Genomic DNA, 19,050 nt, shown 5'->3' on the forward strand with positions numbered 1-19,050 from the left:
TGCATAGAAAGGGAGGATAAATAATTGTAAAGTCTACATTATTTATTAGGTAGGAGTGAGAAAGTGCCATCTTTCTTGCTTTGGTATGCCCCCACTTTTTTCTGAACTGCTCATGTGCTTTGACTGAGTGTGCCCTGGGTCCCTGCCAATCAGGTACCCAGGGCCTGTGTTCCATCCCTAAAAAGAAAAGCTATGCTGAAACAAAATACCCAATTGGCATCTCTGGCCACCTGTCAGCCCCTAGTAAATGGTACCCAGGGCATCGTGACCAGAGAAGACTCCCGAGGGCTGCAGCACTTATTGTGCCACCCTCAGGGGCCCTGTAGCCTGGCATCCACACACTGCCTTTGCAGGCTGAGTGGCTAAGTACAGAACTAAAACAAGAGTCGACATGGCACACATCCATGCCCACAGAACCCACTGCCCTGGCATACTTCAGTCACCCCTCTAGCTGGGTGTCCTATGCCAGCAGTGAGGGCACAGATGCAGGAGCCCTGTGCCCCTACAGTACCCAGGGCCATTCCTGGGCACTGTAAGTGCAGTGATGCCATTTAAGAGTATATGGTGCTGGGAGGTTGTCATTACGAACTCCACAGCACCATAATGGCTACACTGAAGACTGACAAGTTTGGTACCAAACCTCTCAGCACATTAAACCTGCACTGATGCCAGTGTGGGATTTAATGTAAAATGCACGAGAGGGCATTTTATAGAGATGCCCTCCAAAACCCGAACCTACAATCCACGTCTGGGCTGAGTGGCTGCAGAGGCTGCCACACAACGGACATGTTGCTGGACCCCTGGGTGGAGAGCTCCCCGCTCTCCTGGGCCTGCAACAATGCACATCCTGGGCGAGGTGCTATGTCTCCTCCCCCAGGATGGACAGGGGGAAGCTTCAAAGGAATACCGCCTCTGAGAGCTTCTCCAGACCATTTGCTGTACCCAGCAACTGCCCCCCCCCCCCCACCCGTTCTACCCCCACTGTGGCGGGAGACTGGCGGGAAAAACTACGTCAGGAAGGAGGGTGTGCCAACCTTTGCCAAAACCACCCCTCAGGTGGGGGAGACTAGGTGAAGCACGACCCCGGGCTCCGGCCATCTTGTAGATGGGGAGCCCTGCCCAATCACAGCTAGGCTCCTGCCCCCCTCCACAGGAGAGGAGCAGGCTAGGGGGTGTACCCACCCCAGGACAGGGACCTATTGGTCCCTGCTCTTTCCCTACCTGTAATGACCCTAAATTCAGTATTTAGGGGCTCCCTGAACCTTCCTTCCTCAGATCCCGATACTAAAAAAGATCAAGAAGAAGACCCGCCACGCAGCTGCTAACAGGACGTCAAAAACTGACTTGGCCCCAGCCCTACCGGCTTGTCGATCCTGGAACCTGTTCCTGCCTAAATCCCGGCGACTCCTGTGGACAGCAACCTCGGGACACCCAGAGGACCTGCCTGCCTTGACCCTCTTGAAGACTGGGACTCCCATCAGCAGAGGCTCTGCTGCAACAACCCCCCCTGGTGCCAGCCAGGAAGCTCCGGACCAGCCAACTCTGCACCCGTCTAGCCTGGCCCCTGCCTGAGTGATCCAAGACAATGAGGACGTCACCCCGGCAACTGGGACCCGAAATACAGTGCCCAAAGACCCTCCTCGACGAACCAGATGACGCCTGCAGACTCAGAACCAGGGCCCACCCCCCAACCGTGACCAGCTGAGAGTAAGCTTTTCCAAAACACAAAGACACCCCGGCGCCCTACAGCCCCTTGTGCCTCTTTGGGGTACCTGCCTGTGCTCCAAGATCCCAACTTACCTCTCGACGTGTCTTCTAAATTGGAGGAAGAAAAACCAAAAGCCTGCTTCCTCTTAGAGACTGCTTCCAACACAAACTAGGAGTCAGTTCCTCCCCATGCTTTCAAGTGTCCTGGACCAGGGAAGGGAAGCATTCAAGGAGCCATCAAACTGCAGGTCTGTCACACCTAGGACAGAGAAGAAGTACAAACACTCCTCTAAAGATCCACCATACATACAGGGACCCGTCACGGCTTACTCCATCATTGCAGCAACAGCCAGAAAGAGCCGATGTTCCCACAAACTCGGGGCCCACCACCAGACAAGGAGAGTAAGAGGACAGACCTCACTGGAAGGAAAATAGAGAGGAATCCAGCAGTCCACTGGCGCATTGCCAACTCTAATGCTCTACTCAACAGGCATACATACCCGCATTGGGAGGAGGTCAGACAGCTACTCAAACACCTCCCTGAGCAATACCAACAGAGAGAAACATACCTGGTGGAGGTAGATAAGAACATAGCAAACTCATGCCTAAAAACAGCCCTGGATGCGGCAGACACATCCAGCAGACTCATGATGATTGGGGTCACAGAAAGAAGACAAGCCTGGCTGAGAATCTCAGGTTTCAAACCGGAAGTCCAGAACAACATTCTGAACACTCCCTTCAATGGAGAAACTGCAAGGTCCATGGGGGCTTTGCAATTCAGAAGAATGCGAAGGCCACCAGACACGGAGACCAAACGGAAGGGGGGAAACCAGCCAGGAACATCAGACATTCCAGCAGAACTACCAGGGCAATAACCAAGCGCAGCAGGGACAGCAGCAGCAAAACTGGCAATACCAGCTCAGGGGTCAGTCCTTTTGCGGGAGAGCGAATGGATGAGGACAAACAAGAAGAGGGCGCCAGCAATCCACCTCAAAGTGACTCCGCTCCACCAAACGTGCCCACCTACAGAACACCTCGAAGGGCGGGGCACAACAAGATAAGCAAAAAAGTTTTACACAAACTAAAGTCAGGGATCAATGAACATGTAACACCAGTAGGAGGCAGACTAAAACACTTCTTCCAGGAGTGGAAGAAAATAACGATAGACAAATGGATACTGAACATCATACAGTTCGGATATTGCATAGAACTGGAAAAGAAGCCTCCAAACAGGAAACCAAAAAGAAAGGCGCGCTCTGCAAAAGAACTAGCGCTACTCCTAGAGGAAGCACAAGAACTTTTCGACAAGGAGGCGATAGAAACCGTACCATTCAAAGAAAGAAACAAGGGAGTGTACTCCATCTACTTCCTCGTGCCAAAAGTGGACGAAACATTAAAACCCATCCTGGATCTACGGTTCCTAAACCAATACATAAAAACTCCAAAATTCAAAATGACATCCCTACAGGAAGTCATTCCTCCGATAAGGGAAGGAGATTTTATGTCCAACAGACCTCAAAGATGCCTACCTACACATTCCCATGAACACACAAACATCTACTGAATTTGCCATAGACAACGCGCACTACCAGTTCACAGCCCTGGCCTTCGGACTAAAATCCGCACCAAGGGTCTTCACCAAGCGCCTCGCAGCAGTAGTAGCGCACCTACGAAGGTAAGGGATTCATGTATACCCCTACCTCGACAACTGGCTAATAAAAGCAAGTTCCTACAAACAATGCCAAAGACATGCACAGCGGGTCACACAGACGCTGACAGATCTAGGATTCTCAATACACTAGGGGAAATCCTCAATGGAACCAGAACAAGTGAAGATCTTCCTAGGCTCACAGATCAACACCATACAGAGCAAGGTGTTCCCCAGCGACAAGAGAACACTTGCCCTGCTGAAGGAGACAAATCAATACCAGAGGGGGCGAGCTCTGTCAGTGAGGACAGTGAGCAAGATCATGGGGATGATGGCGTCCTGCATACACCTAGTCCCTAATATACGACTCCACATGAGACCATTCCAGGAATGGCTCCCAACAGCAATGGTCACAAGCCACAGGGAGTTGGGAAGATCTAATGGTTGTAACGCACGCAGTGCAAGAGGAGATAACGTGGTGGAACAAGGAGAACATAACAAAGGGGAAGCCTTTAACACCACCAAACCCAACAGTGACCATCACGACAAACGCATCCCAGAGGGGATGGGGAGCACACATGAACCAGATCAAGGTGCGGGGTCTGTCGACTCCGAACAGATGCGATCAAGCACATAACTACCTAGAACTAAAGACCGAGTTCCTTGCCCTAAAAGCCTTCCAGAAACAACTGTACAAGCAGAGTGTTGATACAAACTGACAACAATGTTCTACATCAACAAACAGGGAGGAACACAATCACTCGCACTATCCAACCGAGCGCAGGAGATATGGAGATGGGCCATCCCACTACAAATAGACCTCCTGGCTAAATGCCTACCAGGAAAGGACAACGTGGAGGTGGACAGGCTCAGCAGGCAAACATCAGCATCCCACGAGTGGGAGCTCAATGCACAAGAAACGCAAAAGCTATTCAAGAAGTGGGGACACCAAAAATTGACCTATTTGCAACACACCAGAATGCAAAATGCCAATACTTTGCATCCAGGCAACCAGGGGAACAGTCCCAGGGGAATGCCCTATGGATAAGCTGGTCGAAAACATTGGCCTACGCTTTTCCCCCCGATACCACTAATGCACAGTCCGGTACTTCACCCAGAGCGCCTCTGCTTGGCGGCATGGCCCCTGAAGACGTAGAGTTTGCACACCTGAAACTCCCAGAGAGCACGCTGCGGGCGGCAAGGAGACCTACCACACGGAGGTGCTATGTGGCGAAATGGAAATGACACACAATGGTGCATCAGGAAAAAGCTACACAAGAAAATGACCAAGGATTCAACCATGCTAAAATATATTTAACACACCTGCTAAAAGCGGACCTAAGCTCTACCTCACTGATAGTAGACCTAGCAGCGATAGTAGCCTACACAAGCCGAGACACGGGAAAGAGCTTCTTTACGTCCCAAGTAGTAAAGTGATTCCTGGAAGGGGCTAAAAGGATAGCCCCACCAAAGAGGATGCTGCCACCGGCATGGAACCTTAATTTAGTCCTAACAGCTTATGAATGCGTCTTTGAACCTATCCATAAAGCCTCACTGCAAATGCTCACAATGAAGACAGCCTTTCTAGTGGCAATCACCTCGCTACGCAGGGTAAGCGAGCTACAAGCGCTAACACTACAAGAACCCTACATTCAAATACACAATGACAGGGTGGTAATGAGAACGGACCCACACTTCATGCCAAAGGTGGTGACAATGTTCCATATGAACCAAACAAAACAGATACCGAGCTTCTTTCAGAAACCATCCACAAGCGCAGAGAGGGCACTGCACACTGGACGCTAGAAGGGCAGTAATGCATTACATAGAAAGAACAAAGGAGCACAGGAAAACAAAGCAGTTCTTTGTGTCCTTCGCAATCAGTTTCCTGGGTAGACCAGTGACAAAAGACCCCATCGCACGATGGATCGCACTTACGATACAATTCTGCCACAAACAGGCAGGGCATGAACTATCGGTGGGGGCACAAGCCCATTCTACCAGGAAAAAGGAAGCAACAATAGCTTTCCTGGCTAACGCACCCATTCAGGACATATGCCTGGAGGCAACATGGGCTTCAGTGCACACTTTCACTACGCACTACTGCGTGGATATACAAATGAACAAGGAAGCACAAGTAGGAAAGAAAGTGCTTCAACACATATTCAACAACCAGCGCTCATCTTCCACCCAGCCGCCACTAACCTAACAAACCGCTGCAAAGTCTATGCACAGCATAGTGAATCCAGAAAGATTCACGCTGCAAAACAAATAGTTTCTTACCTGTTGGTGTAGTTTTGCGGCTTGAAGTTCTTGGTGGATTCACTAGCGAACCCACCCACTTCTGCCAGAAAGATGAGGCAGGAGAAGAAGGTGGGAAATACAAGGAATAATGTACAAACAGACACTTTAAGAGACAGTGATAAATCATTTACTTTAAGGAAGAACTTGAAAACATTGCCAAGGATTTACGAACAGAACACAAAACAAGAAAAAAAGAATCCGAAGATGGCGCCAAAAGGCGGGAGCTTCTGCAGGAAGCGTGCCAACGTCACAGGAAGTACACCAGAAGGTGGGACGTCGACGCCAACCTGTGCTACGCAAAAAAAAAAGAAAGAAAAGACTTCGATTCCGGACCCAACCACTAGACCGCGGAATAATGCACAGCATAGTGAATCCAGAAAGAACTTCAAGCTGCAAAACTACACCGACAGGTAAAACTATTCGTTCATCCAAAGAGACAACATGACAACCATGTTCTACATCAACAAACCTGGAGGAACACAATCAGGAGCACTATCCGGGCTAGCACAGTAAATATGGACATGGACCAATGCACTAGAAGTGGACCTACTAGCAATACATCTCCCAGGTAAGGACAAATGTGGAAGCAGACGCTTAGCAGGCAGACGTCAGTATCCCATGAATAGGAGATCAATCAAGAGGAAATACAGAAAGTATTCTTGAAGTGGGGTACACCGCAAATAGACCTTCTTGTAACACACCAAAATGCAAAATGCCAACACTTCGCAACCAGACCATCGGTCACAAGGGAATGCGTTATGGATAAGTTGGTCTAAGACCTTTGCATACGCTTTTCCCTCAATACCACTGATGCATAGGGTACTCAGCAAATGCAGGATGAGCAACATCTCGCTGATACTAATAGCACCTCAGTGGGCCAGATAGTCATGGTTCTCACAAATAGTAGAAATGGTGCATGCACCAGCACACAGATTCCCAAAAAAGAAGGGACCTGTTAACAATGCAGAACAGAAGGGTGTTATACTCATAGCCAGAGAGCCTCAGACTAGCGGCATGGCTCCTGAAAACCTAGAGATTGCACACTTTAAACTACCAACTAGCACAATGACAGTGCTCAGGGAGGCAAGAAGACCTACCACAAGGAAATGCTACGTAGCAAAGTGAAAATGATTCTCCGAATGGTGCATTAGAGAGAAACTGCAAAGGAAAATCACAAAGGAATCAACAGTACTGAAATACTTTTGTAAATTTTTTTAAAAAAAACTTTATTACAATAAAAAGGATACATCCACTGGCCTACAACCACAGGGGCCGGCCGGTAGCATTAACCACTTGGCTGCTAATGACAAGGGTAACTCGTCATGGAGTTCCCATTGATTTCAATGGAAAGTGTTAATAAATGTCTCCAGGGCCTTAGCATCCAAGTGGTTAAAGACCAACGATATTATTCAACACAGCTAGTTAGCCGACAATCCAAGGGTCCAGCAGCGGTTGCGTCACATAATACGAAGATCCCGTGGTTATAGGAGGATAAATTAAAGGTTCCATATTTTATATTTTATGAAGTAATAAAGAACATAAACAAAAACGAGGCATCAAACAGTACTGTAAATGTCCGTCCCCTGACAGCCGGGGGGGCTAATCCCTATAAATGGACAGCATTAATAAAGGATCTATGGATCCAGGAGGAGGGGGGCGCCGAGAGTGGTCAAGCAATCATAGATAGCAAAGTATAAAAGTCCGGGAACACCGAGTCATGCGGACAAGGGCAGATCGGGAACCTCTACAAAGGGGGGTGCAAATCTCCACGATACAAGTTCCAATGGTGCCATATCCTCCCCCACTTCTTGGGCCGGCCCCGAGCTAGATACACGTTTTTTTCCCTAAACATGCACCAATCCATGTTTTCTGTCCAGGCTGAGATCTTAGGTGCCCTCTGGGATCCCCATAGTTGAGATATGTCCCTTTTTGCTATCATATTCCCAAGGGTGGCCCATTGAGTCTCGGCAGTGCTGTAGTCATTAGGCTCCCAGACATTCAACAAACAACGTCTAGCCTCCGGCAACAGCGAAACTCCTGTCACTTCTTCCATCACCGCATGCACTCTATTCCAGAACACCACAACAGCAGGACACTCCCATATCATGTGAAGAAAAGAAGCAAGCATACCACATCCACGCCTACACAACCCATCCTCTGAGTAACCCATCCGCATCAGGCGTGGACCCGTGATATAGACACGGTGTAAAATCTTCAATTGCACCAGGCGGAGTCGCGCCGGAATCGCGACCTCTTTAGGGGAGGATATCGCTGCCTGCCAATCTTCATCATCCAATTCCAAGCCATCACAAGTCCAAGCCTCACGAAGCTGTACAAGGAGGTCCGATCGATCATTAATAAGTTTCTTATAAATAAGAGAGATGGTGCTATCTGGGACATGCCCGTCAAGCACCCTATACTCAAGAGGAGAAGACTCAGGAATGACCGTGCCAACCGAAAAAACCGACCCAAGCGCATGACGAACCTGGAGGTAGCGAAAATATTCTCTATCATTGAACGCGTATTCCCGTTTGAGTTCCTCGAAAGTTTTAATCCTGTCCTTAACCCAGAGATCACCAACTCTGCTTATACCTATGAGGTCCCACTTTTCGAAACCCTTCGTTGACCAAAGGTTGCCCAATCTCTCAGTCGCGTAAAGCGGGGCAGCCCTGGTCAATCGATCAGACCATCCCGTCGCATTTTCCCACACTCGCACTGCGACCCCAGTGGGTCCAGTAAGAGCCGTTCGAGCCGAGCTGGAGTAGAGCGCCCTGTTATAGTCACCACCTGGCAACAGCCATTTGTCCATCTCGAATGCGGGATTCGGGACGGGGCCATACATCGCGTGATTGATGGCACTAAGCTGGGACGCCCAGTAATAACGCTTAATGTCGGGCAACGCAATGCCCCCGTCATACCATGGCAAAGTTAACTTCGCGAAAGCAATGCGAGATCGCCCGCCCCACATGAGCTTCCTCTGGAGGCTCTCAATCTCGCGAAAGTAACTAGCGGGCACAAGATCGAGTGTGTTTTGAATAGCGTACAAGAAACGGGGAAGAGACATCATCTTAAAAAGGGCGGCCCTTCCCAACGGAGACAGCGGCAGGCCACACCACGCGTGTACATCAGACCTCAGCCGCCGGAGCGGGGGAAGTAAGTTGTTTTCATACCGTACGGTAGGGTCCAGCGAGATGTAGATCCCCAGATACCTGAAACCAGCATGCGAAATCGGTATCGGTCAGACACGCGGCAAGGGGGGCAGCTCCCCAGTCAGTGAATAGATGGAGGACTTAGCCCAGTTGATCACGAGTCCAGAGTTTCTACCAAAGGAATTCAACACATCAAAAAGGACCCCTAACGATTTACGGGGGGAAGTGAGATATAACAGAATATCGTCCGCGTATAACGATATGCGATCTTCAAATTCCGGGGACCAGCGTATACCCTTAAGCGACGGTTCCCATCTGAGCCATGCTGCAAGGGGCTCCAGGGCGAGCGCGAAAAGCAATGGCGATAAAGGACAGCCCTGCCGCGTGCCCCTCCCAAGCACAAATGAGTCGGACACCCTACCATTAACTACTACCTGCGCCAGCGGTTGCTCATAGAGGAGCTTAACCCATCCAATAAAACCGGGGCCAAACCCAAATTTAGCAAGGGCAGCCCACAGATATGGCCATTCCACCGTATCAAACGCCATCGAGGCATCCAAGGAAACCAAGATGGCCGGCTCACGTAACGACCCCGCCCTCGCCAATACGCCGTGAAGACGGCGCAGGTTTAACACGGTGTTGCGATGGGGAATAAACCCGGATTGATCCGGGTGTACCAGGTCGCTAATGACCTTTATCAGTCGATTCGCCAAAAGTTTCGCCAAGATCTTAGGTTCAACACTTAAGAGCGATATCGGTCTATACGAGGCACATTGGTCACGGGGCTTCCCATCCTTATAAATAACAACAATGGACGCAAGCCTCTGATCTCGGGGGAGGGAGCCAACCTCTCGCGACTCATGGAACATTCGACGAAGGTGCGGCGCCATTTTATCGGGACACAACTTGTACAGTTCGATCGGGATACCATTCGGTACCGTCGCTTTCCCGGAGCGAATGGAGCGGATAGCGAGCGCTATTTCATCGGGGGGAAAAATCCGCCTCCATAAGCTCCTTGTCTGAGTCAGACAGGCTAGGCAACGCAATGTCTCTTAGCAATAAATGCGAGTCCTCCTCCGGTCGGTCGGAGACCGGCGCGTAAACCCTCCGGAAATGGCGGGCAAAGGCGTCTACTATCTCAACAGGGTCCACAACCCGCTCCCCATCCATTCTTTCAACAACAGGCACCACCTGATTCAGCCTATCCCTCTTATCCAGCAAGGCAATCAATTTCCCGGCTTTGTCACCAACGTCATACAAACGCCCCTGTTGTTCACGACTCATTGCCTTGGCCGCATCCGTCACCAGAGCCCTATAATCAGCCTGTTTAAGGGCTAGAGCATGCAGCCCTTCCTGAGTGACCCCAGACTGCAACTCATCTTCCAGCACCGTGATTTCACTCTCCAAACGAACCACCTCCGCATTCTTATCTTTCTTCGCACTGGCAATCCCGGACAAGGCCTGACCCTGGACCACCGTCTTGTAGGCCTCCCACAGGGAGATAGCGGAGGACACCGACCCTTCATTCTCAACAATGTAGTGCTCCATGCATTTCACTATTCCAGCCCTAATTTTTGGACTACGGAGATGCCAGGGGTTGATCGGAGCCACCCGGCCTGCAGCACCCATCTGGACATCAATAGTAAGCCAAAGCGGAGAGTGGTCCGAAATCCCCCTGGCCTGGTGGCGAACCTCCCTCACAGAGGTCATCTGTGCCGCCGGAACAAGCATATAATCAAGCCTCGAGAGACTCCCATGCGCTCCAGAATGGAAGGTAAACTGTGCTTGTCCGGGGTGCAACTGCCTCCAACTATCCACCAGGCCCAGTGTGTCCAGGAAGGTACCCAACCAAGATTGCGACCTCGGGAGATCCCTGGGGGGGCTGCGGTCCTCCCTGCCGCTAACTACAGAGTTAAAATCGCCACCTACAACCAACATACCCTCCGGGAGATCCAGCACCACCCTCCCCAGATCAGAGAAGGTCGTGTATTGCAAGCCCGGGGGGACATATGCAGAAATCATGGAAACAGTCTTCCCTTCCCATCTGCCCGTGATAGCCGCATAGCGGCCCCTGTCGTCTAACACCGTATTGTCTATTTCCAGGGGGAGGGAGGTCCTGACAAGAATACCAGCCCCCCTCGACCCAGTAGTGAATCCGGAGTGCGCCACTAGGCGATAGCCCCGTCTATTCAATGCATGGAAGGTGTTTCCGATCAGATGCGTTTCCTGCAGCAACACTACATCTGGGGAAAGACGTTTCAGATATTGTAGCACTATCCCCCGTTTTATCCTGTCCCCCAGACCATTGACATTCCAACTCAACACCCTCAACCCCTTACCCTCCATCCCGGAAAGGAAGATGCCACCCCCTCCAAAAGGAAACCGACATCAAAAACAAAGCACAAAGCAGTGTGTAGCCTCGAAATAAACCAGAAAGTAACAAAGACCCCCCCCCCCCCTCCACCCCCAATGAGACCCCAAACACACACCCCCCCACCCTGCACCCCTGTGTTAGACCTGAAATCCACCCCAACTTGCAGTGTGCCTGTCGCCCCATAAGAACTAATCTACAAAAAGAGAGAAGAGACCCCATAGAGGAGGACGAGTCCCGATTCCCCGCCACCCCCGGGAATCATATTGCACTGAATAAACCGTTAACCACTACTGAAAGTTGAAGGAACACACTCGCCGATGAGTCCTCACTCCTCCTGTCCCTCCGTGCCACCTTCAGCACCCCTCGATTGTTCCGAACGGTCTCTATTCACTGGTAGAGTGTCAAGCCAATCGCTGGCGATCTCCGGCCGGTCAAAGAAAAGCGCACGTTCCTCGTATTCGATTCTCAATCGGGCCGGAAAAAGCATGGCATACTTCAGTCCCATCTCTCTGAGCCGCCGCTTCACACCCAGAAACCCATGCGTTGTTTCTGCACTGCCTGCGTGAAGTCCGGGTAGAAGCTAATCGGTGCGTTTTCAAACTTCGTGGGGCCGCTGATCCGCGAGGCCTGAAGGATGGCATCCCTATCTCGAAAGTTAAAGATGTGGGCAATAATAGGCCGCGGTGCCGCCCCAGTTTTAGGCTTCCCACCGGGGACACGATGAGCGCGTTCGACCGTGAAGAAATTACTCAGTCCTTTGGGTGCCAAATGATTCAGGACAGGATCCTCCACCAACAGATCCATAGAAAGTTCGGTGGGCTTCTCTGGAACCCCGACAATACGCACATTATTGCGCCTGGGCCGGCTTTCAAAGTCCTCCAGCCGCCGGGCATAGTTGTCATTGAATGTGCGGAGGTTACGTACTTCGGTCTGGAGATCGGCAACATCGGTCGTAAGGCTGGCCGTCTTAATGTCCAGGGACTTGACCCGCTCATTAGTCGTAGCCAAGTCAGTCCTAATTAAGTTGACGTCTATCGCCACAGTGTCGATTTTCGAAGCTAGCACATCATATTGCTGACTCATGGCCGTCTTCATGCTTGCAATGGCGCCCATTACGTCCCTCAACGTTGGGTCTTCCGCCGCTGGAGAGCCATTCCCGGTCTCAGTCAAAGCTTTACCCGTATCACCGGGGGATCCTTTCGGGCGGGTAAAGCGGTCCATAGTGTTAGATTGGGTGACACCTCCTCGCTGCGACGCCCTGAGAGCTCGCTTCTCGCTCTCCGGCTTGTTAGCCATATCGAGCTGCGAGCCCCGGCGGAGCCTTTGGGACCTGGTCAGAATGGCTCCCCACACAATCAACTTGTAAAGTCCAGGGACGAGGGTAGAAGCCAAACTTCTGGCCAATAGCAGAGAGCAAGCAGTATCACCAGCGGGATACAAGTCCCAGTAGACAAAGGCCAAGAACGAAACCGAAAGTACCACAGGGGAGGCGGCCTCGACCCACCAGCCGTTGTTGTTCAATTGCCACCTGGGTACCTCGGGGACTCAAAGCCCCGGTCGTTCGTACGTAGTAGGCCCCGGAGTTGCAAGGTGGAGTAAGTCTGGACCTCGGCGTCCAAATCGACTCCCGAAAAGAGATTTCGCATCAGTAGGGTGATCTCTATCAGAACCCGTCGTCTGTTTCAGGATTAGAGACAGGATAGATGCGGGAGGCAGCGAGGGTCTCGGGAGCCCTGTGCTCACGTGGCCATCTTGGATGCGCGCGAAGCTCCTCCTCAGTACTGAAATACTTAACACATCTACTACAAAGTAAACTAAGCTACACATCCCTAAGGGTGCACTTAGCGGCGATAGTGGCTTACACAAGAGCAGAAACAGGGAAAAGTTTCTTCACCTCCCAAGTAGTAAAAAGATTTCCAGAAGGAGCAAAGCGAATCGCTCCTCCAAACAGAATGCCAGCACCAGCATGGAACCTCAACATAGTGCTAGCTCATTTGATGAAGGCCCCATTTGAACTGATTCACAAGGCTACACTGCACATGCTCACTCTAAAGACTGCCTTCTTAGTGGATATCACATCACTACAAAGGGTAAGTGAGTTGCAAGCGCTAACACTTCAAGAGCTCTACCTGCAAATACACAGTGATTGGATTTTAATGAGAACAGACCCACACTTCATGCCAAAGGTGGTGTCACGGTTCCACATCACCCAAACAATCCAAATACCTAGTTTTTTCCAAAAGCCAACCACAAGCCCAGAAAGGGCGCCACACACGCTGGACGCCAGAAGGGCTGTGATGCACTGTATAGAAAGGACAAAGAAGTGCAGAAAGACTAAGCAGCTCTTTGGTTCCTTCGCCAGCAGTTTTTGGGGACAACCAGTTACCAAAAATACCAATGCTCTGTGGATTGCACAAACCATACAACTATGCCGCAAGCAGGACAACTGTTACAAGGAGCAGCTCATGCTCACTCAACAAGGAAGAAAGGAGCAACAATTGCGTTTCTAGCTAACACACCAATTCAAGACATTTACCAAGCTGCAACTTCGTCTTCACTGCACACGTTCACTAAGCACTACTGGTAGATTTCCAAATGAACAAAGATGTGCAAGTGGGACAGAAGGTCTTACAGCACATGTTCAGTAACCAGTGCTCATCTTCCCCTCAGCCACCACAATAAGGACCAACCGCTACAAAGTCTATGCACAGCATAGTGAATCCAGAAAGATTCATGCTGCAAAACAGTTTCTTACTGGTTGGGGTCGTTTTGTCCCTTGAGGACTTTCTGGATTCAGTAGTGAACCCCCCCCCCCTCTCCAGAAAGATGAGACCGGAGGAAAGGGATTAAAACTGAAAAAGACTAGAAAATAAGAGAGAAAACAAGAATAACACGACAAGAAAAAAGAATCCGAAGATGGCGACCAAAGGTGGGAGCTTGTCGACGTTACAAAGGATACCAAATGCTGGTATGTAGACGCCCTCCTGGGCCATGAAAAAAAGTGAGAAAACTACAATTCCGCACCCAACCACTAGTTGGCGGAATAATGCACAGCATAGTGAATCCAGAAAGTCTTCAAGCTGCAAAACTACACCTTAAACAATACGTTATCAGCTTGTTCGGCATTTTTGCAGCTGTTCATAAATCGACCACTTCAAGGTGGATAGTATATGCATCAAGATCTGTTAAGCATTGCCAAGGAATCAACCCCCTGAGGGCTTGCATGCTCATTCCTCCAGATCCAAGGCTGTTACCACTGCATTAGCCTGTTGAGTCCCAGTCCTGGACAAGTGTCAGGCAGCAATGTGGGCATCTCTCCACAATTTTACCAAGCACTACTGCCTGAACAGTCTGTCTGTCTTGATGGGCATTTCGTCGGTTCGGTGCTGCAGGACTTTCTGGTGGAAATCTACTCTGCAGGCCCACCTCGGTGGAAAGATTTCAAGTGTATTTATTGTAAGGTAAGAATATGCTGTTAAAAGTCTCTATTAGATTAACAATTTACCTTTGGTAATGGCTTATCTGGTAGAGACTCAATTGAGCTGCAGATTCATAACCAGCCCTCCCATACTCGCCGCCCTTCCGAGATGATTACAGTTTAAGGGTTACCCATCTGAGAGCCTTAGAATTTCACACTATTTGTCAGTCTTCATCGTGGCTCCGCACTCCTGGTGTAGAAAGTTGTGAAAGTAACTGACATCTGCACGCCAAGGGGGCGCGTATATAGGTACTGCACATGTCATTTACAATGGCGCAGAGCCAAATGACGCCACCTACCGATGCGCAGGGGAACTGCTCAAAAACATCTGGATCTGGTTTAACACCAGGGAAATATTCAAAGGTAAGAATTCTACGGCTAGACCGAGTCTCAGCCAGATAAACTGTTGAAGACGATAATTAACTTGTTCATTATGGTTAGTGTGCCTTTTTTTAATCTCACTTAATTCAGAAACAATTATTTTTACTCTGCATCTGCACTCTCCATTCCAAGTGTTGTTAATGTGAAATGCTGTACAGTTCCAGATATCTTAATTTTTTTCGCATCTTTTTTTGTCACTCCTTATTCGGTCTTCAAAAAGTATGTGCAAACACTTCAATTCTGCCTATGGAAGGACAAAACTACATGGGGGGTTGGGGACAGCATTTGTATCATACAATATTCATTCTCATCTCACTGTTCAAGGGCTGCAAAAGCAATGTAAACCATTGCTCTAATTGTCTGCCTTTTAGGGGATTCACGTATTACTGAAGAAGGTAGGAGGAGCTTTTTGGAGCGTGAACGTGCTGCCCGGGATATGAGAACTGAGCAAAAAGACAACCAAGAGGAATGGAAGAAATTCTTTCTCGGAGGTTCAGGTCATGAGAAGGCTACTTGGGGAGATAACATTAGAAAAACTGAAGAACCATGGAAATCTGGTATGTTTGTCATTATTCATTGTATGTCACAGTGGTAGTCTGTAGTGTATTTTTTCGTACAAGCTGAATTAAAAAAAACTATGGGCTCACAAAAATCCAAAAGATAAAGGCTGCCTGGCAGTTGGTTCTCTGCAGTTATTGATGAATGAATATAAAGCATATGTCCCGTTGATATTCAAACATTTAAAAAGGTCTTCTTTTTAATGTGTTATACTTTGAAGCAGCACCTCTTAAAATCGATAAGATGCATGCAGAAAAAAACGTCCTGTTGATTTTTTTTGGCATAGCTTAGCCAAGCCCTCTTTTTCCTGCACAGGATTTATTTAATGAAAACTTTGCTTAATGCGATAGTCAGTGCTTGCTAAAATGAAGATTTAGTATTTTTCCTGTTCCTGTCTTAGTTCTACACTGTGTATAAATTGGGAAAACTACGTTCCTTTAATGAGCACTTGAATCTTAAGCTGTCCTGTCATAATCTGCTAGTTTTAAACATTAGTCTTCTGTTACGCTGCTGTGTGCATTTGGTGAGAATGTGTAGGCTGATGTTTCCGATGGGTTGGCATGCATCATTCCTGACTAACCCACAGTGATCGAAAGTACCAGGTCCGATGCATAGCACCTTATGTTTAAATTCTGAAATGAGTTTTTTTCCCTTTCTCCCCCCCACCCCCCTGTAAAGGATGTACCCGTTGCTTTGGAAATACTTTTTTCACTGTTTTACCTGACTTGAATATATTACTGTATTTATTGTTACCATAAGGCCCTGAAAGGTTTATTGAATGAACTTGCTGTTTTGATTTGACCAGTGATTCGTGACCTTCATGTTTTGAGTTGTACAGTCGGGAAGTAATTTGCTTCAGTCATACTACATGTTTGAAACCTTTGAGTCAATTAATCCGTTTTTCAAGAGGGACCTGTATGACAACCTGCCAGACACCGGTTTACAGTCTGCAAGGCCTGCAGTGAGACACCTTTGAATGCTGCCAACAGAATTGATTGCATTTGTTTAACTTTTGCACCTGCAGTGTTTAGGAGCAGTCTCTTCAATTTTGAGATGGGTAGCAGAAAAATACACCCAAACCAAAATGTCTTGATCAGTGCTGGGGCTTGGAGGCTTCCCTTTGCTTACTGTTGGTTAGCTTTCCTGTCCCTCATTTGCCTGCTTTGTGTTAGTTTCCTAGCTTGCAAATCCTGTGATCGTCTCTGTGATGGAGCATAGCCTTTCTCTTCCCTCTCGAATGGCTGTTTTTTATTCTTCTACTGCTTGCCTTGCAAGCACTAATTTTGTAGAGCTCCCCCCCCATGTTGCTTCTGCATCCCTGCCTCCCTGCATCGTGTAACTTCAGGTTCGAGGCATATGAGCTGCAGATCTCACACTGTACTGTGCATTAGATTGCCACCTGGTGTTGGGCTCGGATGATTGCATGTTGTCGTCTTGGAAGAAGTCTTTGTAGTCATGAGATAGGTAACTCCTCCCTTGGACGATAGTGCTCTTGGGCATCGACTCCATCCTTAGATTGTTTTTTTCCGCCACTAGGTTTGGATGAAACTTCTCTGCTCCGGTTCGAAATCTACTTTTCAAGTACTTCGACGCGTAAAAATTTTCTTCAAACTTCACCAAACAACTTTCAATATCGACAAACATCGACTCGAGTTAATCAGCTAGATTCCGGTCGTCGACGCGGGCCGTTGGGCCTACCCACGCCGTGAGGCCTACACCTCATGGAAATTACGCCATTCAAAAGATGCCCCGAGTGTAGAGCAAAATTTCCACAGTGACCATCACGAGGTCTGTAACCTGTGCTTGTCGCCAGAACACGACCAATCCAGCTGCACAGCCTGTGCATCCTTTCGATCGAAAAAGACCATTTGAGATCGGAGGGCCCGTCGACCCGACATGCAGAGATCAGCTCCAGCTCTAGAACCGGTGGATATCTTCGAAGGTCCATGCGTTCCAGAAGAAGATTCCGATGATCTCCAGATCGTATCCGAGACAGATGACTCCGATGACTCATACCTTTGGGTCAACGCGTGAGTACCACTGCCCCTTCCCCAGCCCAAACACCAAAATCAAAGGCAATGGTCAACACTCCGCCTGCGGGGCCCAGTCGAGACCGAAAAACACTTCGTAAGCCCCGCCATCGAGCCCGGCTCCGAAGAAAATAATTAAGCCTTCCGGTAGCTCCATACCGAGCAAACCGCATGTGCCAATAACACCTGCTCCCTTGGCACAGAAACAAAAAGAAGTCCTGGTTCCGAAACACACTCCGAAACCGTCGACTCAGAGACAAAATGGCTCCGAAAACAACGAAGCCTGTTTCCTATGCCTCAAACAGATTCCACTCCGAAGCCGATACCCTCGATGCCGAAACAGACAAAACCTGCTTCTGATGCTTTCAAGCTCATGAAACAGGCTTCGGCTCCAAAGACGATAGCTTCAGTGCAGAAATCTACGCCAAAGAACTCCACATCAGCTCCTAAGGCTAAAGACCAGCAACAAACTGGTTCGGAACCGAAAAAATCGGCGCCGAAAGCTGTGCCTTAGAGGAGCTTTTCCAACCAGATCCTTTACAGAAAAGGATCTACATTGATCCAGAAAAAGGACATGTTTCCACTACACCACACAGGAAGAGGAAGTTCGATACAGCACCTACACCTCCAGTACCTGTCAAGAAGGAGGACTCTGCCACATCTCCTATGCACCCTACTTCTCCTATATCTCCTTCTCCTCCTCTTCCTTTAAACATTTCACCTCAAAATTCTCCTACTCATTCTCCACCACATACATCTACTCAGGATGTTGATGATGATGAGTATAGTATGGGGGAGGGAGAGACCCAGATGACCCTTTTCCCTACCCAAAGGACTGGGAGTATCTGAACCCACAGGATGGACCAGATATTCTTGACACACATACATATCCATCTAAACCTTCTCCTCCAGAAGACAATATTTGATTGATTTGGACACTTAATTAATAGGACTGCCATCTATCACAATGTCACCATGCATGCAGTTGAGGCTGAGGAAGATTTTTTATTAGACACTTTGAACACTCCCAAAAATCTGTGCAAATACAGCCAATGATTAAAGGAGTCATTAAGCACGTACCAGAAGTGTTTAAAGATCCTGTACAAGCCTGAATCATCAACCCAAGGATAGAGAAAAAGTACAGAGCAGCTCCTGGGGACCCTGCCTACATTAAAGGACAGCTACCCTCAGACTCCCTAGTAGTTTCAAACGCTAGGAAAAGAGCTAATTCCCAAACATTAGGTGAAGCACCACCTCCTGATAAAGAATCAAAGATCATAGACGCTTCAGGGAAAAGAATAGCTGCCCAAGCTAGCAATACATGGCGCATAGCTAACACACAAGCCCTCCTCGCAAGATACGACAGGGCTCACTATGATCAGTTAGAGAAGCTCTTACAACACCTACCTGACCAATACAAG

General features: G+C 48.9%; 1 protein-coding gene across 1 annotated transcript in view; it reads left to right on the forward strand.

Annotated features, from left to right (window-relative positions):
* The window catches only part of LOC144829050 (uncharacterized), a 491,023-nt gene that overhangs the window by 175,764 nt on the left and 296,209 nt on the right, over positions 1-19,050 (forward strand). Inside the window, exon 13 of the mRNA XM_078687792.1 lies at positions 15,413-15,598. Coding sequence (XP_078543918.1) covers positions 15,413-15,598 — 186 coding nt within the window. The remainder of the gene's footprint in view (positions 1-15,412; positions 15,599-19,050) is intronic.

The sequence above is a fragment of the Lissotriton helveticus genome, chromosome 4_1 (genome assembly GCF_964261635.1).
Source record: "Lissotriton helveticus chromosome 4_1, aLisHel1.1, whole genome shotgun sequence".
Lineage (NCBI taxonomy): Eukaryota > Metazoa > Chordata > Amphibia > Caudata > Salamandridae > Lissotriton > Lissotriton helveticus.